The sequence below is a fragment of the Aspergillus sclerotioniger genome (genome assembly GCF_003184525.1).
Source record: "Aspergillus sclerotioniger CBS 115572 chromosome Unknown BO94scaffold_10, whole genome shotgun sequence".
In the NCBI taxonomy this organism is placed as follows: domain Eukaryota; kingdom Fungi; phylum Ascomycota; class Eurotiomycetes; order Eurotiales; family Aspergillaceae; genus Aspergillus; species Aspergillus sclerotioniger.
Window position 1 is genome coordinate 563,489 of NW_020291000.1, and position 26,414 is coordinate 589,902.

At 51.9% G+C, this 26,414-nt stretch overlaps 11 protein-coding genes across 11 annotated transcripts; 6 read left to right on the forward strand and 5 right to left on the reverse strand.

Annotated features, from left to right (window-relative positions):
* Nucleotides 1-847: 847 nt before the first annotated feature.
* BO94DRAFT_545201 (asparagine synthetase B family protein) lies at nt 848-3,138 on the forward strand (the record flags this gene model as incomplete). Its single annotated transcript, XM_025613223.1, has 5 exons — nt 848-1,016; nt 1,069-1,526; nt 1,587-1,670; nt 1,722-1,983; nt 2,036-3,138. The coding sequence occupies 5 exons, from the start codon at nt 848-850 to the stop codon at nt 3,136-3,138; spliced, it is 2,076 nt and encodes a 691-aa protein (XP_025468829.1).
* A 421-nt stretch (nt 3,139-3,559) lies between these two features.
* Nucleotides 3,560-5,632, reverse strand: BO94DRAFT_593303 (terpene cyclase/mutase family protein; the record flags this gene model as incomplete). The annotated part of the gene is made up of 1 exon (XM_025616175.1): nt 3,560-5,632. One exon carries the CDS (start codon nt 5,630-5,632, stop codon nt 3,560-3,562), a length of 2,073 nt encoding a protein of 690 aa, XP_025468830.1.
* Nucleotides 5,633-6,964: 1,332 nt separating this feature from the next.
* BO94DRAFT_593304 (MDR family MFS transporter) lies at nt 6,965-8,623 on the forward strand (the record flags this gene model as incomplete). The annotated part of the gene is made up of 1 exon (XM_025616176.1): nt 6,965-8,623. One exon carries the CDS (start codon nt 6,965-6,967, stop codon nt 8,621-8,623), a length of 1,659 nt encoding a protein of 552 aa, XP_025468831.1.
* A 2,432-nt stretch (nt 8,624-11,055) lies between these two features.
* Nucleotides 11,056-12,364, reverse strand: BO94DRAFT_25381 (lactam utilization protein lamb). Its single transcript, XM_025606449.1, has 2 exons — nt 11,792-12,364; nt 11,056-11,699 (listed from the first exon to the last, which is right to left on the reverse strand). The coding sequence occupies exons 1-2, from the start codon at nt 11,917-11,919 to the stop codon at nt 11,063-11,065; spliced, it is 765 nt and encodes a 254-aa protein (XP_025468832.1). The 5' UTR covers nt 11,920-12,364; the 3' UTR covers nt 11,056-11,062.
* Nucleotides 12,365-13,596: 1,232 nt separating this feature from the next.
* BO94DRAFT_533941 (uncharacterized protein) lies at nt 13,597-14,462 on the forward strand. Its single transcript, XM_025611430.1, has one exon. It carries the CDS (start codon nt 14,052-14,054, stop codon nt 14,244-14,246), a length of 195 nt encoding a protein of 64 aa, XP_025468833.1. The 5' UTR covers nt 13,597-14,051; the 3' UTR covers nt 14,247-14,462.
* BO94DRAFT_463339 (Zn(II)2Cys6 transcription factor) lies at nt 14,372-16,614 on the forward strand (the record flags this gene model as incomplete). The annotated part of the gene is made up of 2 exons (XM_025608018.1): nt 14,372-14,547; nt 14,637-16,614. Coding segments are annotated over 2 exons (2,154 nt in total), but the record flags the coding sequence as incomplete, so codon positions are not given.
* On the reverse strand, nt 16,604-17,003 carry BO94DRAFT_533944 (uncharacterized protein). The gene has a single exon (XM_025611431.1). The coding sequence runs from the start codon at nt 16,861-16,863 to the stop codon at nt 16,627-16,629; it is 237 nt and encodes a 78-aa protein (XP_025468835.1). The 5' UTR covers nt 16,864-17,003; the 3' UTR covers nt 16,604-16,626.
* A 1,488-nt stretch (nt 17,004-18,491) lies between these two features.
* On the forward strand, nt 18,492-19,331 carry BO94DRAFT_489875 (cupin domain-containing protein). The gene is made up of 3 exons (XM_025609104.1): nt 18,492-18,631; nt 18,696-18,927; nt 18,991-19,331. The coding sequence occupies exons 1-3, from the start codon at nt 18,534-18,536 to the stop codon at nt 19,018-19,020; spliced, it is 360 nt and encodes a 119-aa protein (XP_025468836.1). The 5' UTR covers nt 18,492-18,533; the 3' UTR covers nt 19,021-19,331.
* A 793-nt stretch (nt 19,332-20,124) lies between these two features.
* On the forward strand, nt 20,125-22,626 carry BO94DRAFT_25276 (serine/threonine-protein kinase). Its single transcript, XM_025606444.1, has 3 exons — nt 20,125-20,959; nt 21,006-22,320; nt 22,368-22,626. Exons 1-3 carry the CDS (start codon nt 20,392-20,394, stop codon nt 22,453-22,455), a joined length of 1,971 nt encoding a protein of 656 aa, XP_025468837.1. The 5' UTR covers nt 20,125-20,391; the 3' UTR covers nt 22,456-22,626.
* Nucleotides 22,627-22,679: 53 nt separating this feature from the next.
* On the reverse strand, nt 22,680-23,277 carry BO94DRAFT_584469 (uncharacterized protein; the record flags this gene model as incomplete). Its single annotated transcript, XM_025615631.1, has 3 exons — nt 22,680-22,763; nt 22,849-23,187; nt 23,263-23,277. The coding sequence occupies 3 exons, from the start codon at nt 23,275-23,277 to the stop codon at nt 22,680-22,682; spliced, it is 438 nt and encodes a 145-aa protein (XP_025468838.1).
* Nucleotides 23,278-23,601: 324 nt separating this feature from the next.
* Nucleotides 23,602-26,099, reverse strand: BO94DRAFT_25252 (ferric reductase family protein). The gene is made up of 2 exons (XM_025606443.1): nt 25,654-26,099; nt 23,602-25,607 (listed from the first exon to the last, which is right to left on the reverse strand). The coding sequence occupies exons 1-2, from the start codon at nt 25,806-25,808 to the stop codon at nt 23,687-23,689; spliced, it is 2,076 nt and encodes a 691-aa protein (XP_025468839.1). The 5' UTR covers nt 25,809-26,099; the 3' UTR covers nt 23,602-23,686.
* Nucleotides 26,100-26,414: the final 315 nt, after the last annotated feature.

Consider the following 26,414-nt stretch of genomic DNA (forward strand, 5'->3'; position numbering starts at 1 on the left):
GAGTCGGCGAAAGCTGGGTGACTGAGCACAGTCTGCCATGGAATCTTCTTTGTCTGTAACCCATGGTGGCGCATGGAGGGGAACTGGTTCTTATCCCAATCAGATCAAGACCCCAAGGAGGTTTCCAGACTGCCAGAGGCGCAGGATATGGTTCCTAAGATCCACGGTTGAGTCGGATGGGATGATGGGCATCTGTCAGTCCCATTTTCTCAGATAGCCGCAAGCAACTAGCAGCAGTGCAGACTCACCAGTGATCTCGCCAAAGACCGCGCCTCCAAAGCGTATATTCTCGCTAAATCCATCGTCCTACATTCTTAGTTGAGTGAGTTGCATATTTGACTTTGCAGATCATGGGCCACCAAGCTTCGTATGCATTGGTTGGAACGCTGGTTGTGACAGTGACGTGTTAGCCTTGGGCCTGTTGCTGGGATGGAAACCGAGACAGCTGCCGGCGGAGTCACCGGGCATTACTACTAGGTTGCTCTTCGGTCCTTCCTGCAAGGAGCATCGCAAACCCACTGGTAAATACAGCTCTGCACCTATAGGGAAGGGGCATGGCGGCCGTCTACTAGTAATGTTACTAATGCTCACTCCCACTCTGACATGGGCATCCACATGCCCGATCTCAGCCAGAGATGCTTTGAGTTTAGACAGACTAACTGTGCATAGTCAACTGATAGTGTGTCAGAGCAAGGTCTCATTTCGTTCTTACTCGTTGCCACCTGCGTTATCTTCCTGGCCAGCCTTACGCTGGCTGGTTCTCACATACATATAAGACCCAAACCCCTCAGCACCCAGATTCCAGCCAGACCAGGCCAAGCAGAGAATAGTACACCATAAGTCAGCCATGTGTGGACTAACAGCTTTCGTCGCTCTTTGCGGGAGCCCTAGCTACCAAGATGAAGAGATGACGGGCGCCCAAGACTTGGGGAGGAAGGTAAATGACAGCTTGGACCTGATTAAACATCGAGGTCCCGATGCGCGAGGGCAATGGTTCAGTTCCGACTATCGAGTTGGTAAGCTGCAACCCCAGTAAAGCATTTACAGATGATCTAACATGCCTGGAAGGCCTTGGACATGTTCGTCTTTCAATCATCGACCTCAGTCCTGCAGGGAACCAGCCATTCCACGACAGCGACGACAATATCCATGCTGTCGTGAATGGCGAGCTTTACGATTATGAACGTATCAAGGCTGAGTTGGCCGATGAATACGACTTCAAAAGTAAAAGCGACTGTGAGGTCGTCATTGCACTTTACAGACATTACGGCGAGTCGTTCCTTTCGCATTTGCGGGGCGAGTTTGCTCTAGTACTCTGGGATGCCAAGCGGCAGTTGTTCATTGCTGCCAGAGACCGATATGGAATCAAATCTCTCTATTATACGGTTGTGGGTGGACGATTACTGGTTTCGACGGAAATGAAGTGTTTTCTGCCCTTTGGATGGAAGCCTGAATGGGACGTCGTAAATCTCAGGGAGAAGGGTTGGACCTATGGGCCCCAGATGTACTTCAAAGGCGTGTATAGAGTGAGTATCAGAATCAAAAAAGTCCATCGCACCTGACAGGTTAACTGACCATGCTATCAGGTTGGGCCTGGTCAATATCTCATGAGCCAAGGTTTCAAAGGAGCTCAGGTGAAGACGTACTGGGATCTCAGCTACCCCGATAAAGTGAGCAATTCGCACTAGATGACGTGGCAGAGCTGATCAATGTTTACATAGCACCGCGTCTATCTGAACTCAGAGGCCGAGACAGTGGCTAGAGTCCGAGAGCTCTTACTTGAATCGCTGCAACATCGACTCCGTGCTGACGTTGGTGTTGGCGTGTTCTTGAGTGGAGGTCTAGACTCCTCAGCCATTGCGGGCATGACCGCACATGTTATCCGACAAGGAAAGAGTCTAGGAAACGATGCAAGTGGTAAAATCTCCAATTTAAGCTGTTTCACAGTTCAGTTTGAAAAGGACAGTGGCTTGGATGAATCAGGTACCTACTTCATCTATATCTCTGTGTCTCACGGGCCTCTAACAGAACTCAGACATCGCACGACGCACGGCGGAATGGCTAGGAGTGGATTTTCATCCAGTACTTCTAGATGAAGAGACTATTGCTGCCAGATTAGAAGATACGGTGTGGCATACAGAAACACCCATCCCTGATGTAAACGGAATGGGGCGACTGGCTCTTGCAGACGCGGCCCATGCGGCAGGGAAAAGAGTTATACTTACGGGTGAAGGGTCTGATGAGCACTTCTCAGGATATGCGGACTTTTTGTGGAGTTATCTCCTTGAGCCAGACCACGCGTGGGCCTCGTCCTCAAACATTATGGCCGAACCAAAAAAGATGCGGAAGGTAGCCGATGAGTTGATTGCAAACGGATTTCTTGGGGCACTTCCCCGGTCCACCGATGCGGAGGCTGCACAGAAGCTTAACAAAAGCTCAGTGTTTCCCAGACTTGACGCGGTGTTCCAGCCACCCTTCCAACAATGGGTATACAAGTACAGTCATAACCGCCCGGAGATGTCATTTGCCGAAAGTCTCAGCGACAATGTCCTTGCTGATATGGCGACAAAATGGCATCCGCTCAATTCCTCACAGTACCAGTGGACTAAATGTATGTTGGCCAACTACATTCTTCGATACCTGGGTGACAACATCGATATGGTGTATCAAATCGAGTCGCGGCCCCCCTTTCTCGACCATCACCTCACCGAATACGTGAACAGAATTCCTCCTAGTCTGAAAATCAAGTACGATCCGGTGAAAAGGACCTTCCGGGAGAAACATATTCTCCGTGAGGCAATGAAGCCCTTCATCACCGAGGAAGTTTATAATCGCACCAAGCAACCTTACGTCGGCCCGACAAAGTACAAAAGGAAAGGGCCGGTATACAAGATCTTGAAAAAGCTGGTGACAGAGGCAAACGTTCAAGTACTCGGGTTCTTGGACTGGCATAGAGTGCAGGACGGTTTTGTGAGAGCTTTCCGAGACCATGATACGTTGTCCTTCAAGAATACGCTAATGGTGGCTCAATTGGTCGTTCTTGGAAAACGGTTCGGGGTAAAGACGGCGGAAGATCCTCAGAAGCCCTTGCCTGTCTTTGAGGATAATGGGAGTGTGGTGATTAGGAGCCGGCTGTAATTACACTCTGGAGACTGACGTGACTGTTGATTTGCCGTTGGTGAGCCTGGGACTTAGGCGGAGGGTCAGTTTGAAATCACGAATATTCATATGGTAATGGAAATGACGTTATGACATTATGCCTGAAAGAAACCAATTGCGAGCATGTCTTCTCCTAATTCGAGTTAATATGAATACGTTCAACTAAATAATGTGACTAGTCATCTTTCTGTGTCTAGCAGGCGGTAGCAGAAGGCAAGGTTGCTTGTAGCGCACCCCTACTTTTTTCCGATTATGAATTAGAAACAACATCCATGTTTCTTCCAATATGAACTTGTCTATGGATATGTCTAGCCGGTTATGCACATGGTTATCAGAAGACTCACCACATTGTGGACTACAGTGAGATTTTACCCGTGAGATGATCTCCCGAACACCCACCCTATTCGGGCACCGTCGGTCCCAAGCAAGTCCTCGAATTACCCAGGTCTTCCAGGGGCCTATGCCCAGAAAGATTAGTATACCGCCCCAAAGCCATCATGGGAAAGTATTGGGAGTAGAGAGTATAACACAGGTAGAAATGGTTCGGAAAGCCGGTACCGGTGAAGTGATCCTCCTTCCATGACCCGGAAAGATCCCCCTCTTTGACCTGCGTTTGCGTAAGATATTGAATGCCACGAGTGATGGATGCATTGGTAGGGGGTAGATATGCAAGCAACCCCATCAAGGCCCAGGCCGTCTGAGATGGGGTGGATGGCCCATGGGCAGCGAGAGTGGGATCGGAATACGTTTCTAGGCGCTCGCCCCACCCGCCATCGGGGTTCTGCACCTTCAGGAACCATTCCAAGGCAGCATGAACGTCGAATTTGTGGGTCGTCTTCATGGCGGGATATGTGGCATCGTGGTTTTCGAGATGGTAGTAAGATAATCCACATAGTACGGTGCTGGTTCCGTAGATATAATTGGAGCCCCAGCGACCGTACCATGACCCGTTTGGCTCTTGCTCCGTAGCAATGAAGTTGATGGCCCGCTCGGTTGCTGAAGATATTCTGTCGATGAACTCCTTGGGGATTGGATTATTGCCCTTTGTGGACAGGGCGGCACGCTTTGTGAACAGACCAAAACATTCAAGCACACGGCCTGTCACGTCGGCTGTAGATGGGTCACAGAAACTGTCCATATCACTGAAGGGGATTTTGTTCAGGAACAGGTAGTTGTTTTCGCGATCGAAAGCTGCCCATCCACCGTCACTGTTCTGCAATCCGAGGATCCATTGAATCGCGGATAGTATGGGGTTTGGGTCTAGCAGGTTTGGATCCTGCTTCACCAGGGCTAAGATTGCGGCGGCGGTGTCGTCAATATCAGGATACCACGAGTTGAAGTACTCGAAGCTAAATCCTCCGGGTGCAACATTCTGATTATATACCCGCCAGTCCCCCTCTGGACCTAGCTGTTGCCGAGCTTTTAGATATTGTGTTGATTTTGTAACATAGGGGCTTGCAGTCGGCAACCCGGAATCAATCAGACCAATGGTCATAAGGATAGTGTCCCAGATCGGTGAAATACACCCTTGCATTCGTAACCCGCTGCCGTCTCTCCAGGCGTACGTATTTTGGAGAGCTTCGATGCCTCGCCGAACAGGACTTGACTCGAGGCCATATCCCTCAAGTGTCAAGGCAAACAACGCAGCATGCAAAGGAGGGAAAATACCGCCGATATCTCCTTCGGGCTCCTGACGTTCAAGGATCCAAGCGATACATTGTCGAAGTGCGATCTTTCTCAAAGGTAACCACCGTAGACCACCCAGGGCTTTAAGTATACGGTCTATCACTGTGAATGCAAACGCGGTGAGGTCCTCATGCCACAATGACCATGCAGACGGGGCATATGGAACCATCTTATCCGAGGGATCGTCCCATAGCTCGTCCAAGTAATCATTCGACGCCGATCTTCCGTTCGGCAAAGCATATATGGGACAATGATGTCGAATTACCAGCATGGGTATCACAGTAGCTCTTGCCCAGCTTGCCAATCGATAAATGCTCAGAGGCGCGGCTGCAGGAAGCAAGACTAACTCGGCTGGCAGCTCGGGCACGGCAGACCAGGGGAAAAGGCCAAAACACGCGAAAAAAATGCGGGTGAAGACGCGCACCTTCGCTATGCCGCCTTGAGCTAGGATAAACTGCCGTGCTGGACGCAATGCTTTGTGGTTTCGGTCCAGGCCCAGCAGACGCAGGGCGAAATATGCTTCTGCAGTTGTGGAGACATCTCCTGGGTAATCAAAGGCAAGGCTCCATGACCCTTCCTGATCTTGCTTGGATAAGAAATACTTCACGAGGTCATCTCGGTCAGACTCGATGCTGAATCCCAGGGCTTGTGCGAGGAAGACATATTCGGCGGTGATGGTTGCGTTGGATTTCATTTCACCATACCAGTGCCCGTCCTCTCGCACCTGGCGGAAAGCGTAGGCACCAGCGCGCTTGGTGGCATCGCATGCCTCATGGTGTAAGTCCATGGAAGCGATGGGAGAAAAGAATGGCATGTACCTCGGTATCTGAAGGTTGTCGAGGTGACATTTGGACGAAAGGTCTCGCTTATTAAATGTCTCAGGAACTCAATCAAATCTTTCGAGACTCTCATCCACTTGGGTCAAAGCTAGAACATGAGCATTGTGGCTAGCTGAAGAGATATCTCCCTTTTAAGCCACTGAAGATTAGCATGTGTCAATGCAAGGGAAGATTCCTTATTTTACATACTCAGTGTTGGAAAGGGGTGGTTGTTTTCTCCTCCTTGGCATGAATTTGAATTAATTCACAGCGGAATCTACTCTAACCTATCTAAAGGAGCGACCGATTTCGTCTTATAATACCAACACAAAGCCACAAGGCAATCCTGCTGTAGACTTATGTGACCTATCGTCAAAGTCGATCTTTAATAACAAGGCTACAGATACGCTACTAGATGAGAGTACATCCTTCTCCCTTGAAGATTCGGCAGAAGGCAATTTGTGTAACACCGTAATGCGACCCACTGGCCTGCATATATGGGCCGCATCTCGTCAGAAGCAAGTCAAGTCGTTCGGGCATTCAATTGTGACTGGTTAGACATCCGTATGTTTGAGCTCACAATAGGCCTTCAACATCAACATAGGTCAGTTTGAGCGCTGCCTGCTACTGTATAATATGCGTTATCTATAACTTCAAGCTGGGGAAATTTTACTCCATCTGATCCATATAAGCCTCCATTAAAACTAGAAGCTGCAAGTAATCATTCGATCATTGGGAAACTTGACCTAAACTTTATCTGACATGCCCTTTTTCTATTCTTAGATACCCAACCCATTTATTCCAAGATACACCCTCCCTTGGCACAGTGAAAACACATACATGTTGGCAACTGAGAATCTCTCCAGGCATTGTCGAGCATCATTGATATCACAGTACATTGACCATAGTGTCTTGATCGGATTCATAGTAGCTAATTACGCTAGAGCCAACCTAATCATATCTAGTCTGTTTCCCAAGCAGGGGATAGGTTTTAGCCACTGGAAGGGATCGAATGTATAATTTGTGGGTCATGGGAGTTAAGATGTAGATCTTTTATTGTTATTGATTTCATTGATTCTTTGCCAAGGTCTTTCTTGGCTCTTACATTCCCCGGGTGGAAGGACTTATTCCAGGAGATTAGATATCGTGAAGCATATTATTATGCCTGCTGTTCTGATAGTTTTGCTACTTCTGTGCTAAGTGAACGTCCATATTGCTTCACATTTAGCCTCTTTTTTCTTTTTCTTTTTCTTTTTTTTTGGCTTGCCCTTTCTTGCCTTCATATTGGACAAAACCACCAGATGTCTCCATGTCCAACTATCACAGACGCGCCAATTCCACCTACTACCGCGACATCGCAAAGCGAAAGCGATAATGGCTGGAATGAGAGCAAGGAAGCCCTCCAGGCAGACACCGATCTGTCTCCTACCTCAACGGAGGATTACATGGATGGAGTGTTGCTGCATGTAATCATGCTTTGCCTATCCGTGGCCATGTTCCTCGTTTCGCTGGACACGACCATAATCTCAACGGCGATTCCCCAAATCACTGATGAGTTCAGCTCCACAGCTGATGTTGGGTGGTATGGTTCTGCATTTCTTCTCGGCAGTGCCGTAACTCAGGCACCGTGGGGGAAACTCTACGGATTTTTCAATCTCAAATGGACCTACCTCATCTGCCTGCTCACGTTCGAGCTGGGATCTTTGCTCTGTGCTCTCTCCCACACATCAGCTGCGTTTATCGTCGGTAGAGCCATTGCAGGGGTAGGGGCATCTGGGATCGGATCGGGGATCTATACGATCATCGGCGTCTGCGCCCCACCACGGAGACGTCCGGTGCTGGTTGGCATCACTGGATTGGCGTTCTTACTCGCCAGCATTGCCGGTCCCATGGTTGGCGGAGTATTTACTACTAAAGTCTCGTGGAGGTGGTGTTTCTGGGTGAATCTACCAATTGGAGGAGCTACCTTTGCTATCGTCCTCTGCTTTTTCCGGACACCATCTGTGACTGCGCACATGAAAGCATCGTGGAAAGAGATCATATTCCAACTCGATCTGGTCGGTATTGCCACTCTAACAGGCGCATTGCTTTGCCTCCTACTCGGTCTAGAATGGGGGGTCAGCAATTCCTGGCATAACAGGGATGTCATCGGGTGTCTGGTCGGATTTCCTCTCCTCATGGGACTGTTCATTGCGAACGAGTTCTTCTGGGATAGCCGAGCAATGATCCCTCGTCGATTACTTCTGAAACAGAGTGTGGCTGTCAATATCGCCTTCACTTTCCTGGTGGGGGGCGCATTTTTCCTGCTTCTCTATTACATGCCTATTTACTTCCAGGCAGTAAAGGGTGACTCGGCTGCCGACTCAGGGATACGAACTCTACCCCTTGTGTTGTCAGCCGGCGTTACCGCAGTGATAGGGGCAATTGGCTTCGGGGTGACTGGCTACCCAGCTCCATTTTTGTTGGTCGGTGGGATACTCATCAGTGTGGGAGGCGGGCTGCTGTACACGCTGGATCTCGCAACGCAGCCGAGATTCTGGATTCCGTATCAGATCCTGGCTGGCATCGGAATCGGAGCTTCACTACAAGTCCCGATTATTATGAACCAGGCTATGGTGGAGGCATCGGATATGTCGACGATGACGTCCATGACCTTGTTCTTTAAGTGCTTAGGGGCATCGGTCTTTATGCAAGCAGGACAGACCATTTTTCTCGACAAGGTCAAGCGAGAATTACTAACCATGTCATCGCTGGCCGATGTGAGCGCAAACCAAATCCTTGCGGGTGGACTATTGACTAGCAAGAATATTGACATGGAGTCGAGTAGGGGCTTTCTCACGGCTTATTTTTTTGGATTAAAGGATGTCTTTGTGTTGGTAGTGGCACTCTCGGGTCTTGCCACTTTACTTGCACTCTTGGTGGGTCGAGACAAGATGGATATGGCACGACTACTAATGTAAATGTGAAGCATTATAATTATGGACTGGTCGATGAGAGACTCTAAATGTTGTTTTTCGCCTATCCAAATATTTCCGTCCTCCGAAACCTAATTAGAACAGACAGTCCAACAGTTGTATCTGAAACAACATGCTGCAACCCAAACCCAAACCAAATAATGTCCTATAAGCCACTAAACCCACTTCCATATTAATAGTACTTTGCATCCAGAACCCCGAAGCCACTCTACTCGGCCTTAACCCTGCAGTCTATAAACAACGCGAGCCAGAGCGTAATCCCCCGCCTTGTTAACAACCACCACCCGACGCGTATGATATCGTTGATCGCAGATCCTTTCAAAGCCCCATACCTAAGTCTCAACCGTCAATAACCATCTCAAAACATCAAACCCTCTCTCTCTTACTGACCTGTTCCATAGCCCACCCCTTCTCTTCATTCCGCGACACAGTATGCACCCAACATCCCCGACTCCCTCCTCCACACTCCTCCACCAAGAACCCTTCCTCGTCCCCCCCCCCCTTAGCAGAGACTTTTCCCCTCAGAAAATCAATCACCTTCTCATCTAGATCTGGTGTATCCAACTCCAGCGCAGGTCGAATACATCCATCCCCATCCCCATCCTCCACTCCCCCAACAAGTCGACTCCGGACACTAAGCGTCCCAAAAACATAATCTCTCTGGATATGGGGGTTCCAATCCAGCGTCCGCTTCTCGGTTGTACCGACAAAGCCACCAGTCGGTGTATGTGTGACGTCTAGATGCAAGGCTAGTAGTGAGCCATCTGTCGCGATGCTGGCGTATTCATTGAATGTGAATGTAACTGATACGCAGCGGACGGCTTGTCGGATGAGCCAGTTTATGCATTGCTGCGGGGTTAATTCCCTTGGGTAAGTTCATTGCAGCGTAAAGTCGGATTGGGGAAGTTTTGAATATCCTACCAGCTTTAATAATGGGTCGAACTCTGTGGATAGATTTTTTTCCTGTGGATTGTTGGTTTTTGTGAGGCTTTTTTGGGGGGGCGGAGAAGAGAACTGACAAGCACCCACTTGCCTGTTAGGTTTAGTAGTGGGTGAGGCTTAGAGGAAGTCATATTGATGTCAATATCAATTTATGGGAAGTATATAGAGAGAACATGCGAGTGGAGATGTCTTGTTACAAGCTATGTTTATAACGAGACTGGAGTCAAGCCTGGGTCGGGCATGTGGGTTGTATAGACAAAAAAAAGAAATATGTAAGAGTCAATTTATTTACCCAACAGCTGGGGGTTCCCTTTTTCTTCACGCTAGAAAGACAGCATGTTCTCCTTTAGCTCATTTACTTTTTATATTTCCATTGTCTGTGGGGACTTCGATGTAGATTTATTGGCCTTATGCAAGGGGGTAGAGAACATACATACTATCCATTCGGAATTGGAGATTAGGTACCTACTCCGTATCTGAGATATCACTCTGTTGTGGGAACGTTGAGAAATAAAAAAGCAAAAGCAGTTTCCCTGCGAATCAAATCTTTGAATTTTCTTTTTCTTTTTTTCTTCTTTCCATAGGACCACCCTTAGTCTGTCTATAATGACAAGTTTCTTTTCATCAGTGCCGCTATTGCTTGAAACTGGTTGCATTGGGGGATGCCAGGCTCAGAATGGCTAGACCCGATTGTTTTGGGAAATGAGTCTTGTATTACTACAATAGTGTGCTGATCCACCACGATGTGATGAGTCTCTATTAGTTAGTGATTCGTCGCTGAGCTGGAATCCTGTTCAAGTGAGATTTACTCACCCAAACCCCATGTGAATGTAATTCAGCCTTGCCATGATTGTCAGGCTGTAACATCACCCACCCTGTATCCAATTGGTGGTAGACTGCAGTCAAAGAACGTGACAATTCTCGGGTGACAGTGTCTCATTCAGATAGTTTCTATCAAGTGATCATCTGGATTAGTCTGGTCATTCACAAAGGATTGGCCCTGTGCTTTGGGCTTTGGGTAGTTGGTATGACAGGCAAGGCTTCTGCCGTGTCATGTAGGCTGGGTTAGCCTTGGGGGTGAGTATGGCATGGGCGTTGAGTTTGTACTCTATGGCGGTGGCTGTGGGATGTTGTGGGATGTTGGGGAGAGGGGAGAGGGGGAATCGTGCTGTGGATATTGAGAGGGGGGGAACTACGGGAGGAATATGTGAATGCCAGTATGGAAGAATGTAGGAGGATTGAGGGTTTCTGGTATCATATTTTCCGTAATATAAACATTATGGGAATACTACAGTAGGGGTGTCTAGGCCCGCTTGATTTCTCGGTAACATGAGTAGTTCGGGTATCTAGGGGTCACTTGTACTAACGCTTTGACAATGATTCTACATTGGAAAGTGATCATACTTCTTTATTGTTTGACTGATATAGCAGAGTACACATGCCACGTCATAAAACATATCTGGATATAGCATGCCCTCGATCTCAAGCAAATCCGTGGGCCTTATTGAACTCATCAACCACCTCCCTCGTAGCCTTGACAATCTCCAAGCACCCAGGGGAATCTGAATGACAGCAGATCGTAACAGGGTAATCCTTCACCCCCATCGGAACAATCGTCCCATCAATTGCCGTAGCTGAAGATTCCTCGACCTGCTGTCGCACATGAGCCTTCACGTCCTCAATTTTCCAGGGCTTCTTCTTCCGATCAATGACCAGCGTCCCATCTGCCCGGTACTTGACATCTCCGAACAGCTCGGCCCAGAACGGAACCCCTAGCTCCTGAGCAGCCTGCTCCATGTATGTTCCTCCAAGACCTACTACAGGCACGCCTGGAGGAATTCCCTTTATGACAGCCCGTGCGACTTCCAAGTCCCGACACATCATGCCATACAGAACACCATGCGGCTTGACGTGGTGTAACGGGACGTCTTCGCGAGCCAGGAAGGCTTGAAGTGCACCGACTTGATAGATAATGTTGGCGGTGTGCTCCTCAGGTGTGAGCTTCATCTCCCTCCGGCCAAATCCTTGGACGTCTGGGAGACCAGGGTGTGCGCCAACGGTAATTCCGTGCTTCTTGCACATGGCAACGGTTTCCATCATAATGAGGGGGTCGCCGGCACTAGAGGCGTTTTGCGGTGTGAGATTTGCATGTTCAAGCCTTATGGTTCGAGGGAGGGTTCCAAGTGTATGAGATCGGATGGTGGTACTTACTGGAAACCGCAGGCCACGTTGGCCTGGTCGATGAGGGGTATCAGTTCATCGTCGGGGCCGCATTTGAAGTTTCCGTAGCCTTCGCCAAGGTCGACGTTGATGAGAGCTTTTGTTCGTAGAGGAGGCATGGTGGTAGGTGGAATTAGGAACTCCCTGTCTGGAAGAGGGGTGACGATATATGGGATGGTGAAGTGATCGACCCTGCTTGAAATATTTTGGTTCCATGGTACTACGGGTGGAGATGCCGGAGGCGGGGCTGTCTATACTGCTCAACGCTGCATGGGCCAATTCTTGGCCTCACAACGAAGATCCCAGCGCCGCTAGCCAGCTGGGAATCCTGATATTAATGCCGCAGCAATCCTCCCGAGCTAGGGACCGGGAAGACTGGGACCAACCAGCCATCTAGCATTTACATTGGAGCTCCTACTCCGCTCGAGATAGCGTGCGGAGCAGCATCCCCTCACCAGCCGGGCGCGTTATCTCCGCCCGCCCGCCGTCTGTCTCAGATCAAAGCCGAAATCGGTCGTCGATAAGGAAAACACAAGCGACATCAGGCAAGTCCCTGATGAGTGATGACAGCCTCTAGCCTCGGGAATCGGGGGTATACGTCACCATCCCGCCCTCTATTGTCTGGATTCACATCGACAGTGGGTTTAGGTGGGACATGATGCGACTGTTTCCGCGCATTCCTCTCCACGCGGGAATTCCAACTAGCCCACAGGATCGAAACGCAGTGCGAACATGCAATCCTCCCGTCTGAATTGTTATCTTTCAAAGCAGGCAAAGCTTAGGTGTTGCACCTGATGTTATTGTGCAACTAGGCGTTGCGCATACCGCCGGGATGCATCCGGTCGCCGACCATTGTTATTCGAGTGAGGATGGGTGTCCCCGGGGATTGGAACAAACACGAGGCCGACAGTCATCCCGGGGACCAGTTTGAATTCTTACTCGTGGATCTATCCGAGGGCTGAAGACATTGTCCGACATCCGGGAGCAGGCGAGAACCCTGTATAGCAGGTCTAGAACCATGCCATTGCAATTGAATTTTCTCGGAGATTGGCAGAGCGGGTGGTCGACTGACCCCATGCCCTCTTGGAGGCAGCCATGTCGGCTGGATGGTTCCATTGCAGATGGCAGTCGCGTAAGGGATTGGTGGTTCTCCAGACGAAAAGCTCGTCGAAAGTCCGGTGCTGCTGGCTGCTTGTCCTACCCCCTCGTGAGCGACCAACCGTCAGTCCGGACTGGGGTTTGGGGGGGGTGTCGGGTGGTGCTGTACCTACAGAACGAGGTAAAATAAGGTCGTATTTCAGAGTCCGTCGGTAGCGAATGGAGTAGAAAGTACGAGGAAGAACCTGGTGTGTGCTGCCTACGGGCTGTCTGTACCTACTGCTCTGTCCCTCCGTGGCTGGAAAGGTCGAGGGTAAGCCGGCAGGTGACAAGGCGGCACCGCCGAATAGGATCACGGGGATTTGCTCTCTCCACCACCTTCGCCTACACCGGCTGAACCGCCCCGATTCCTCCCAGGCTCTCGTCCTCGTCCTGCTCCCTGGTGGCGTCCGTCTGCCTATCACCGCCTGATAGCTCTGTTTCAACCTTGCCCTGTGGTGTTCCCCAGTGTGAAGAACACGGCCTCCTCCACACCGCTGCCGTCTGTCTTCGTGTTTTCTCCGGGGAAAGCAAAGGGACTGGAAATCAAATCCGCTCACTGGTCCAAGGCGGATTTACTACCCTCGCTAAACCGGAGGGTGTTTGCCTCTTCCCCCCCCCCCCCCCTCCTCCATCCATTGTCATCGAAACTTGCATGAAAGGGAAGTGTTCTAGCTCCAATCGCCATGGCTCCAATGGGGACCCGGCTTTTGTCTGAGCTCCAGCCTCGGATCGACGAATCCGCGTTGCACAACTCGCACCAGCTGTCTCCGCAATCTGCTGCTCTAGTGCAACTCTTATCACCCTGATGGCGCTGCCTCCTCGCCATCTGGGGCCGTCTCGGGGCATTGAGTTATCTATCGCTCACCCAGCTCGTTCCTATCTCTTCTGTTTTCCCTGTCATCGGACCTGACTTAAGGGTCTTATCTCGGTTTGAAATCTCCAAGGAAACTATCCGATCGCCCTTCCCTCCCTCTCCCCTTCCCAACTCCCAGTTGACGGTCTGGTCCCTCTCTCTCTTGCCTCAGATTACCGCCTCCTGCCTCTCCCTCACACTCTCTACTACCGCTTGCTCCCTGGCGCGGTTCATGTCATCATTGTTTCCTATTTGGGTATGGAGGAAATCAACATCCCTTCGCCGTCTGCCATCCTAGGCACCCACCGTCCCTCCACATCGGCTGGTGGGCTTTCCAGGTCGTCTGTTTCTCCCCAGAAGCCGACTGTAGGTCAGCCTGGTACAGCCAGAGACCAGAGCAAGCCTAAGCAGTCCAAGAGCCGTAACGGTACGGTATCATTACTTCTTTACTAGCCTTAGGAGCACGGGGGTGAAAGAGGGAAAGATGCCAGGAATGGAAGAGGCATGGGCAGAGAGACAAGAGCACGAACGCTCTATAATGCGCAGCGCGCTGACGTTCTCATGGTTTTCATTATCCAGGCTGCATTACTTGCAAGGCAAAGCGACTAAAGTGTGACGAGTCCAAACCAACTTGTCTCCAATGTAAGAAGCGGAATGTGGACTGTGGAGGATACAAAAAGGATTTCAAATGGCGCCCGTTCGAAGAGACTAATATTGGTGGCAAAACTGCCAGTGCCAAAATCAAGAAAGGTGCGTAAATAGCTCTAAGCAATTTCAGTTCTGTAAAGCTGACTTCTGCTTTCTTGCAGGTACCTCGTACCAATCCGATGAAAAACCAGCTAGAGACCTTTCGACGTCCCCCATCTCACTGCGCCCATCCAAAGGGCCCAAAATCCAGCATGTTGCATCGAGTCTACCTTCGCTAGGCTCGAGGGGCTTCATGGACTCTTCTGACCTTTCCTCGAAGGGCGCATCTCCTCCAAGGCACGCGAACAGCCTCTCGTTGAGTGACAAGGATCTGTTTCGCTCCTCAGATGGGCTTGTAGGTCAACTGACACCAGTGAGCTTTGATGAAGACATCTTCGGGTCGTCGCTGGCTGAGATCTCACCCTTTGGTCATCCTTCATGGCCATCTGATGTATCACCGGCTGCCGTAGAACAACAGTCAGGGTCGGAGCAGGTTCCAAAACAGGTCCCTGTTCGATCTGGTTTCCAAAGGCATGATAGTTTCAGTTTTGAGGCCTTGATGGAAGGAGAGAGTGAGGACATCGAGGAAATTGTACGGAATTCCGATCAAAGCATGGACTCCGGACTTCTTGACCTGGCAGAGATCAGCATGACCCCATTCTCGCAAGACACCCAAGGGCTATCCAACATCTTTAGAGAGCCCCTATTTGGCATTGCAAGTCCAGAGATGCTAGTTCTGCAGTTCGACAGGGTCACTTGTGGGATATTATCTGTCAAAGACGGTGTCCATGAGAATCCATGGCGGACCTTGATTTGGCCATTGGCCAAAGAGACTCCGGCTCTGTATCATGCTGTCTTTTCTCTCGCTGCCTTTCATTGGAGTAAAGAGCTTCCCGCCCTGAGAGTACCGGGTATGGATCACATGCGCAAGAGCATCAGATACTTGGTGCAAGATATGGCGAAGATGAGACTTGATGCAGCATTAGCCACGAGTCTGGCACTCGCATTTGCCGAGACTTGGGACCAACACACCCAGACCAATCTTCATCATTTATCAGGAGCCAAGGTGCTCATCCAGCAAGCTCTCAATTTCAGCTTGAAAGGCGGGGTGTGTGGAGATGACCTGGATAGGGTTCGGTTCCTTTGCAACACCTGGCTGTACATGGACGTAATTGCTCGTCTGACCTCTCGTGAAGAGCTGAGCGATGCGGAGGTGGATGTTTCGTCGTTGCAACGTCAAAAAGATGCCGTGCAGGAGATTGATCCTCTAATGGGCTGCGCAACGACTCTCTTTCCGCTGATCAACCAGGTGGCTCGATTGATCCAGCGAGTCCGCACTACGGAATCGAATTCCATCTCCCTTATTTCGCAAGCGATAGAGCTCAAACGCCTTGTTGAGCAATGGGAGCCTCCCCAGTTGTTCGAGCCCCCAGAGGATCCATCATCGGAAGTACAGCATAGTATCCAGACAGCCCATGCTTATCGCTGGGCGACGCTTCTGTATCTTCACCAGGCCGTCCCCGAGATGCCCTCGGAGCCGACGTCAGAGCTTGCCAAACGTGTGCTAATACTGCTGGCAACCGTTCCTCCCAGTTCTCGAACCCTTATTATTCAAATGTTCCCGCTTCTGGCGGCAGGGTGCGAAGCGGAGCAAGAGGAGGACCGTCAGTGGGTACTGAGCCGGTGGAAAGCCATCCAAACCCGCCTGATGCTGGGCTCAATTGATCGCTGCATTGATATAGTCCGCGCGGTCTGGGATCGCCGGGATGCTTTTGAGAGCGAAAAGCACCGAAGACAGTTGCGTGGAGCTTCTGGACGCGCTACCAGCGCAGCCATGGAAATTTTTGGGGGCGATAGACTATCTTACGCTAGTCTTAGATCGGGTGAGCGAAGTGCCGGTAGCATTTACGCTAAAGAGCATTGGAGACCCCGACGGAGCTCCGCGTTGTCCCCTCTGGAGAATATCGAGTTTGAAAAGACGGTGCGGGGCGGGTTGCACTGGATTAACGTGATGGAAGAATGGGGCTGGCAAGGTATGATTGAACTTTTTGAATCTTTTTGTTTTATTCAGGGTTTGCTTTTATATTCGCACTTAAGGAAACGCGGGCTCATTTATATAGTGTTCCTTGGTTGAATGGCACGTTTTTTAGTGTGTTCGGCAGGGGCGGTTCTTCATGACAGGGCGCGTATGGCCAACACGATTGTTGTCTTTTCCTGCTTTCGGATACGGCTGATCTCGCTGAGCATCCCGATCGTCATGGTTGTGGACCGCATTGGTGGGCTCTTCAGCTGAATTTTCTGCCGAAGGCTTGTTCTGGGCCAGATACGATCGGAGCGATGCCAGGTAAGGTTCCAAATCGCTCGTCATGGACACGGTTGCCATTGTTGCGAGGGGCTGTACCACGGAATTTTTGGTACGAGTGGGTGGTTGACGGCGTGACGGAGTATATGCTTGTGGGATGTTCACTGGGTCTTGTTCAGACCGACTGTCTTACAATCTGGACCTTGAAATCAGCATGGCGTTCGGTGTTCAGTGTAACGAATAATCACATTCTATACGGGACTGACTCGCGCTTTGGGGGAGGTCCCGGGGTATCTTTGTGATGAATTATTTTGACTTAGGAGGTGCCGCAGTATGATCGTATGAGTCGCTAGGGAATGTTCCTGGGATTACTGGCAGGCAGGTTGGCGCATAGGACAAACGACAGCACTTGGCCCGGGCAGTGGCCGTTCGGAGATGGATCAGATGGTGTGAAGGATGGCGGGTTTAGGAGTCGCTGTGGACAGTAGAGTACTCGGTCGTATACAACTGTCTACTAGAGGAACAGCCGGACGTACGCGATCAGGACAAGTCGATGGTACCGCCTTGAACGTTGAGGGGTCTCTGCGCGGGGATGACAATGATCGAGATCTGCATTGGGTGACGCGATGGTGGTGGTCGCTTGCTGCTTGGGCTGTGATCCGCGTGGTTCTGCTAGCGAGTCGGTTTCTTTTTTTTTTCTTCTCTCTGCACCAACTACAAGAGGGGGAAGGGGGAGCCGGGTGGGAGTGCGAGCATTTAAGACGAAAGATCCACCCACCCGGTGGGCTACGGGCTTAGTTCAGCTGGAGGAATCATCAATGGTGTGATTCGGATATTGCAGGATGACGACGGCTGGTTGGCATCGACTGCAGCGAGAAACCTGCGGACAGTCTGCCTGGAGCCCGATAAGAGGCAGAAACAGGCGAAGATTCCCAGGTGGGGTTGTGGGCGACGGAATCTGCCATCTGGAAGGCCAGCAACTACTACGGGCTTTACTCAACCGGGCAGGTGGGCGATCGCTCAGGCGCTGCATGTGAACTTCTCCACGGGGTCTGGGATCTTCCCTTGGGCTCGCTTAGAGATCTCGGATGGGGCAGTCGAATCGTTAGTGATGTCGATCATGTCCAGTGGACTGGCCTTCGTGTTGACTAGAATCAGCCGGGTGAGATTTGAATGATAGAAGGAGGAAGAGAAGAGAAGCAGAGAAAAGAAAAGAAAGGTTTGGGCGAGGCCATGGAGATTGGAGGGCCTGTCGGATGGAACCGTAAATACCCGCACAGAATACGGTACGCCGTATCTCGTACTGTTACCCGCATCCACGAGGACGGAAGTGCTAACCCATCCGGGGAAAAGTATCCAGTACGGATGCCACGCCCCGTCAGTATACTATGTACAGCCTGGAGGGTGAGGTCGATATCGCCCTCCTCGATCTGATATCTTGCCGGATGCACAGCGGACTTCCCCTCATCTATCTTCCCCTCAGTTGGAGACTCCCTAGCTGGGATGTGCTGCGGCTGCTGTTTGCGTGAGGCCTGTTATCCCACTACAGAAGTCGGATCCGCGATGGCATCCTAGAATCCTCCGCACCAGATTATCTCCGTTGTAGGAATAGGAGCAGATAGGTGTGAATGAACCGTCCCCGGCAGGAAGTCGCTGGTATAAAGCGCCCATGAAGACCGGTCATGTCTTGAATTTGTTAACAGTGATCATTTAGTCAACTTTTTTGGCATTAAACCCAACACATAGCAACCATGGCTGTTCCCTTCAAGTACCATGCCCGTGCGCAATCCACCTTTGAGCCTCCTCTCATCGCCAACGAGAATGCTTTTCTTGGTGATGTTGACTCGAGGTACATACCCTTGCTCCTATGTGTGTGCGTATACGTTTCAAAACTAACATGGATCCTGCTCTAGCGACAGCTACAACCCCGAGAAGCCCATGTCGGCCGGGTTCTACCGTCTCGAGAAGGGCACCCCGCTCGTTTACGAATACACCTACGATGAGATGAAGATCATCCTGGAAGGGAAATTCGAGATCTCGGACGAGACCGGGCAGAAGGTTACTGCTATCCCTGGCGACGTGTTTCATTTCCCCAAGGGAACCAAGGTCACTTTCACAACGCCGTCGTACGGATTGGCTTTCTACGTGAGTTCCCTGCTGTGCCTGGGTGAAGTGGGAAAACGAGGCTGACTGATTGTGGGACGGTAGACGGGACAACGGGCCAAGGGCGCTGCTTAAGGCGGGAAACGGCAATGATGTAATTAAACTCGATTGAGGGGGAATGGATTCCTTGCTGTTAGGGTCCAGCCTTGGCTGACCGCTGAAAAGAATGTGTGTGCGGTTTGGTGGTGAAGGAGGGGGGCAGAAGCGATGAACCATGGTCCATCGGCCTGGATCTCCACTGGATTTGGGGGTTCCTTGGTTGTTTACGGGAGGTAAACAACAAGGTCGGTGTCACCGCCATTGATGACGATGGTGGCTAGGGAGCCCGAATATAGAGATCATTATGGATGGATATTGAATCCGTTGCGAATGCGATTGTTTTTGTCTGGACTGAAAGCTATGCCGTGCGACTGTAAGAGCTGTAGACAACCGATGGCGAGACCGGGAATAGATTGAAATCGCCCACCACCGACAACTCCCCGGGATCAGGGCAGCTAGCTAGATACTAGATCTGCCCCATGGGATCGGAGACGATCTCACGACAAAGTTCCCGATATCTACCTTTAGCTAGCAAGAATCCTGGTCGCTAGTTCTCACCCTCGCCTTGTGGAAATAACGTGCAGAGACTCTGACTGGTGGTGGGAAGCGACTCCATCGGCGCCATCGCATCCTCAGCCTCGGGATCTCCCAATCACCAGGCGAAGCGCGTCAGGAACAAGATCGACTCGGGCTGCCCTGGCATTGCAACAGGAACAGGCCGCGCAGATTGGACCGGAACAAGGGAGTTACCCCAGCAACGTAGCGGCGCTCGAGAGGGAGGGGCGCCGCCGAGATGGATCGGAGGCATCTCGTTGGCTTGCGAGGGTCGACCTTCAAGTGGCTACAAAGTGGCTGGCTCAGCTGCGGCTCCATCTTTCTCCAACTCGTAGTTAGTTGACTGCTGCACGCCGGCTGTCAATCTTCACGGCCTTTGACATACTTCTTCTACTCGGCGTCCTCCTCTTCAGCGGTTCTACTCTGCACCAAATTCCCCTCCGTCGGGCACAACCCCCCCTTCCCCTCTCTCAAAAGCCACTCGTCGGGTTGCCGTTGTCCTTGCTTCTCACCATTCCTGCCCGAACCAAGTCCTTCCTCCTCCTCCTCGTCCTTCTTCTCTCCCCCTCTTTCTTGCTCCAGCTCGCCGTCCTCGTGGCTGTCTTTTTCTCGTTGCTTTTTACGGCCCTCTTTTTTTGCTTTTTCGCTCTGTTTTGCATTGCGTTTCTTTTTCCTCTCGAATCCCGAGTCCCTACTCGTGCTTTAATCTCCTATCCCTCGTTCCTTTTTCCCCGCCCCGACTCCTTCAGTCGCTGTCGGTGGAATCGCACCTGGGTCAAGACTGTTGTGTGCGCACCCATTCACGCCTCTGCTCACTTGAGAACAGTCGCAAAAGACTTTTCCGAGCCCAAGATGGCGCTCAATCTTGACACTTCAGATCGCCCGGCATTCCGACTGCCCAACCCGCCGCCTCTCCTCCATACGCGTACCGGAAATGATTCCCTGGATCGCCCCTCAACACCCGCCCAGACTGAATTCACCAGCCCCGTGCAAACCCCTCAGGGCAGTCCCAGCAAAAACAGAATGCCCCCCGGTGCAATCGACCTTCCCAACGTGTTCGAAAAGGCGCTGAAGCTGAACCCCACTTCGCCGACCAAAGGCACCTACAACCACTACAATCACCCCATGTTCGCGCCCCCCCGAAACAGTGAGGACTTTACCGAGAGCGTTATCCGTCAGCCACCGGGCAGTCCCACACGCAAATCCAACAAAGAAAACACCCCTCCCAACTCCACCCGTCTCACCAAGGACCTTGGTCCCAACCCCGCCGCTGCCGCTATCTCCCGCCATGAGCCATACCAGCAACGAGATCTGGAAAGCATTCAGCGCCGTCAGGTCCCCATGCGTGGGCTGACACCGGAGGAGTTGGAGAAGCTGCAGAATCCCCGGGTCAAGCGACTGGTTAATGTTACGCAACTTTGTAGGTGATAGCGACTCCTTTGCAGTGTGTCTTGCTAACCAGCCAGATTTCCTCGATCATTATTTTGACCTATTGAGCTATGTCCATAACCGCCAGAACCGCTACTCGCAATTCCGCACCGCCTACCCCGAACCGCCCGTGACTCCGATGGAGGACTATGAACCCGCTCTGCTGAAATACCTGGGTCGGGAACGGGCCCATCTCCGCAAACGCCGCACCCGACTCCGTCAGCATGACTTCCAGATTCTCACACAGGTGGGCCAGGGTGGCTATGGACAGGTCTATTTGGCGCAAAAGAAGGACACACGGGAGGTGTGTGCGTTGAAAGTCATGAGCAAGAAGTTACTGTTCAAGTTGGACGAGATTCGCCATATCCTCACCGAGCGCGATATTCTGACGGCGGCCAAGAGCGACTGGTTGGTCAAGCTTCTTTATGCTTTCCAGGATGAGGACCAGATCTACCTGGCGATGGAGTATGTTCCCGGAGGTGATTTCCGCACGCTGCTGAATAACACCGGCGTCTTGCACAATCGCCATGCTCGTTTCTACATTGCGGAGATGTTCAGCTGCATCGATGCTTTGCACGCTTTGGGGTACATTCATCGCGATCTGAAGCCCGAGAACTTTCTGATCGACTCAACTGGTCATGTGAAGCTGACGGACTTTGGCTTGGCGGCCGGTATGCTGAATCCGGGCAAGATTGAATCGATGCGGGTGAAACTGGAGGAGGTCGGCAACACGCCCGTGCCCTTTGGTCGACCCATGGAACAGCGTACGGTGGCTGAGCGTCGCCAGGGATATCGGACGCTGCGTGAGCGCCAGGTCAACTACGCCAAGTCGATTGTGGGATCGCCCGACTACATGGCGCCGGAGGTGTTGAAGGGTGAGCAGTACGATTTCACGGTGGACTACTGGAGCTTGGGGTGCATGCTCTTTGAGGCACTGGCCGGGTATCCTCCGTTTGCGGGATCGACAGTGGACGAGACGTGGCAGAACCTCAAGTGCTGGCAGAAGGTGCTGCGCAAGCCGGTGTACGAGGATCCCAACTACTTCCTGTCGCGGCGCACGTGGGACTTGATCACCAAGCTGGTTGCGTCGAAGGAGAAGCGATTCAAGAACATCCAGGAGATCCACGCGCATGACTACTTCAGCGAGGTGGACTTCAACCATCTGCGCGAGCAGCGTGCGCCGTTTGTGCCCGAGCTGGATTCGGAGACAGACGCGGGCTACTTTGACGACTTTACCAACGAAGCGGACATGGCCAAGTACAAGGAGGTCCATGACAAGCAGCGAGCGTTGGAAGAGATGGCCGAAAGGGACGATAAGATGAGCAAGGGCTTGTTCGTTGGATTTACTTTCCGGTACGTCCACTTTGTTGTAAATGGGTAGCATCTGCTAACGAGAACAGACACCGAAAGCCAGCGATGGACGGACTGGGACGCAGCTCGCCGCGCAAGCCGATCGCGACGGACGGATCCTTCGGGACGATGTTTTAGGCGCAAGTATCACGGAGTTCTATTCGGGCGAGCTGGACTCGAGTTTTTAAGCGAGTATGGTTTAATGGTATGATGGATGTGACGATGGAGTTGTATGATACAGCATATCGTAGAATACAAATGCAGAAAATGCAGTTGTAGCCTCTTATTCAGACTACATCCTGCAGATTCCCTTACCCAAACAGTCGTGATGTAGATCCTGAGCAGAAGATAAAGATATCCTCCTACTCATTGAGCTGCTGCACCATCTTCAAAATCTCCGACTCATTATCCCCAACGACAGCCTGCCCATTCGTCCAATCGACAGTCTACACACCCACACATTAGTACATTTCTCAATCCCTACCCCTCCCCTCCCCATCCTCCAACCACAAAAAAAAAGATGTCACTCACAATCGGCCTCACAAAACTCCCTTCAGGATCCGCCTTAAACCTCTTAATCGCATCCTCCGCATCCCTCGCACCCCTCACCACCTCCCCCACCGTATATCTCGCCCCTTTATCCGGAGCTCCCGCGCCCGCCGGATTCCCCGTAACATAGTCCAGGATATTGCGGAGTTGATCGGTGGTTGGAGGGCCGGTGGTGATCTCGAGTTGGAATTCGCCGCGGGTGTTGGCGGGCGCGGAGGGCGATTGCGCGGCTGTGGATGCGGATTGGAGGATCTTGTAGGCGGTTTTGCTGGGCGTGGAGCTGGGGGTGTGGAAGAGGGTTATTGGGTCGAGGGTTTTGGCCTGGTTTGGGGGTGGGTGGGTTAGTGGTGGGTTAGTTGGGTTGGGGGGATGATGGGGGGTTGGGGAGGGGCGTACGAAGCGGAAGACCATGATTGCGGTTGTTTGGTTGTTTGGTTGGGGATGGATTGAGGTAGGTAGGTCGTGGTTAAGGTTGTGTCGGGTTGATAGACAGCAAGCAGGGGTCTGTCTGGTCGGGCCGGGTCGGTGTCGGTGTCGGTGGTTGGAGTCGGAGGTGGTTGGTTGGTGGTGATTACGTCATTGGGATTTTGACTCATCTGTTGACTATCCCGTTTGGGAGCCCGACTTTTACTTCTATGGAAGGAGGGCTCTGGGGCGGGTATGGTTATTGAGTGTTGTGTATGAGTAGCTGGTAAGTTATGAGGTGTCCGGATGGCTACTGAGTTTATGCTTAGGAGGTATTAGGACAATCATTGAAGTAGATGAGTAACTGCTCATAGGTGAGCTTGAAAAAGTATATGGGTATCTAATCTATGGAGTATCACCAGCCGAATTGCTCTACATGCAGATATATTCCCTGCGCCCCTGTCCCTTTATGTACCGCCCGCTCGTCACTCAGATATACCACGCTCCGCCGCACATCATCTGACAGCCCCCGTGGCCCGCAGACCACCACCGCGCTCTCGCCCTCTGCCTTTTCGAGGACCTTGCGGATGATCGTCCGGGCATGTGGTCGGCCGGAGAGGATCGTCAGGTCGTGGGGCCTGGAAATCGGTATCTCTGGTTTGGTGTCTGCTTCGGGTGCTGGTGGGTTGATGTCCGTTGACAGCGGCGCGGCGTGTCCGGAACACGTACATTTCGTTTCAGTGATCTCTTCTTCGTCTTCAATAGAGGCAGTGCAGCAGCATCCTCCACCCGGTTTACACCCGGACTGTCCAACGGAGTCCACAGAGATGTTGTCCTTCTCCTCCGTCGTGGCTTTCTCGGAGAATTTCTCGACGGTCTTCTCCGGTACTGCGGTTGTCTGCGGCTGGAATTGTGATGCCTGCGCGCACAGTGTACTCTGCGCTGGCTCCAGCTTCTCATCACAGGTGATGTAGATGCTCATCTCGATCTCTCGGATGATGTCTGGGTTTGCTAGTTGGCACTCTTGGACGTCAGTCAGGACTGACTGCAGCTGGCTTTCAAACCAGCTCAACTGCGTGCGCGACTTAATCACCCAGACGAACCGGATTCGCTTCGTCGCTGCCAGTCGAGTGAGCTTCGATGACTGGCCTTGTGTGCTCTCGGTTCTCCATCTAGCGACTATATCCCGCAGACATGGCACGGTGAATGTCGCTCCCATGCCACCAGCCAGTAGGATCACGCTGTCAAACTGCTGAAGGGGTCGCATGCACCCGTAAGGTCCCTCCACAAAGGCTGCTCGTGCTTCTTTTGCTGGGGACGTATCACTGCCCCTTAGCACGTGGTGGTTCTTCGATGCATACCGGAAGAAGCGCCTGGTACCGCCTTTCTCTGCGCGCACGTACATCACCAGACTGTTGTCTCCTGGAATAGACGAGATGGTAAAAGGGTGACTTTGCAGGGGCACGATCGAATGGCATGTGAGGAAGACGTGCTGACCTGGCTTCCACCGGATTCCGGGGTTCTCGATGGCTATCAGGGTTACATTGCCTGGCAACGGGGTGAATGTTGCGCGATTGGCCCAGAGGGCATGCGTTGGGTTCTTCGAACGGTGGAAGATAGACAAGTTCGCGTAGGTTGCCCACAGGTAGCGTGCCACCCGGTCGAAGATGAGAAAGCCGATTGGAATCCACACCCATACCTTGACCTCAGCTGGTGCATGGAGCCACACGGCAGCGATGAACCCAACAAAGGTCACCAAATGCTGTAGAACGAAGATCTCGTACCCAAACCGTCGGATTGGCGCCGCGGAGGTAATCACAATAAAGGTCAATATACACCATGCGGCGAACCCTCTCGTTGCCAGGGGGTAGTGCTTCAGCTCGTACAGGATATAGTTGTAACGACCCCAGTCACGAAACCAAAAGCACATGTGGATAGTTGCTGTCAACCACAGAGTCCGGGCGATCCACCGGTGATACCAGTTCAAACGCTCATAACTCATGCCCACGAGGATGCCAATGAGATTCTGTCTTCCCGCCAGCAGAAAGATCAATGGCAGCTGGCATATGGCGACGAAACCGGTGCGGTAGCCCACATCCTCCCATTTCCACTGGTCGGCCGTGTCCAGCTTGTAGAAGCAAAAGACGAGCACGACGATCAGGTTGGCCAGGATGATAGCCAGCGGGCCCAGCGGCGCAAAGTGATAGCTGTGGCCACGGATAGTCAACGGAGGCAAGGTCGCGTAGCTGGCTTCGCGGACCAAGGCCGTCAACGTGGCATATGTGCCAAAGAAGATGGATTTGGGCTTAGAGGGGGTCAAAGATGAATCCCGGAGCCTGACAGTGTGAGTATGAGTCGATGCAATGGCAGTTGATGGCTTACCTTTGGCAGGCGAGGAAACGGTTCAGAAGATTGATGACCGTCCCAGCGGCAATGGCACTGCCTATGACAGCCCAGTACATCTTCTGGAGGTAGAACAGGCCGGGCACCCCATTTCCCATGGACATGGAGCCCATGCCCGACATGTTCATGTCCATCTTGCGGGGTAGGATATAGTTCCGATCTGGGGCGTGTATTGAAAATCGGAATATCGTGATGGATATGGTCTCTGCCACTTCAAGGCATCTCGAGAGAGTGGTGCAGAAACAGGAGATGGGGGTTACACATGGAGGAATGCGCCCTGAGTTGATGGCGGGGAGCGCGAGGGACCACGAGGACGCGATAGGAAGAAAAGTTGATGGGACGATGGGGGTGAATCGGGAAGGCGTAGTAATAATCTGCTCATCCCCACACCCTCCTCCGACGATGCTTTCGGACGGCCTGTCTCCTCCGCCCGCTGATTGGCTCCCGAGGCCAAAATGTGCTCAAATTGGGCCAAAATATGCTCTAGCGCCGTCCGGGACGGCTTGGCGGGTCCGCGCCGAAGAAGGCTTTAAAGATGCCAGTGTCACCGTCAATGACAGCAGGCCCGCATCCATGTGTTCGTCCACATTCCTTTCCTCTTCCGATCCCGTCAATTGACCTGCAGGGCTGGGCTTCGCTTCGAACGCAGACCCCCTCCTTGTTCCCAATTCCGGACGCCCTTTGTTCATCCACTCTTCCCGAAACAACCCCCTACAATGGATATGGGAACCACCACCATG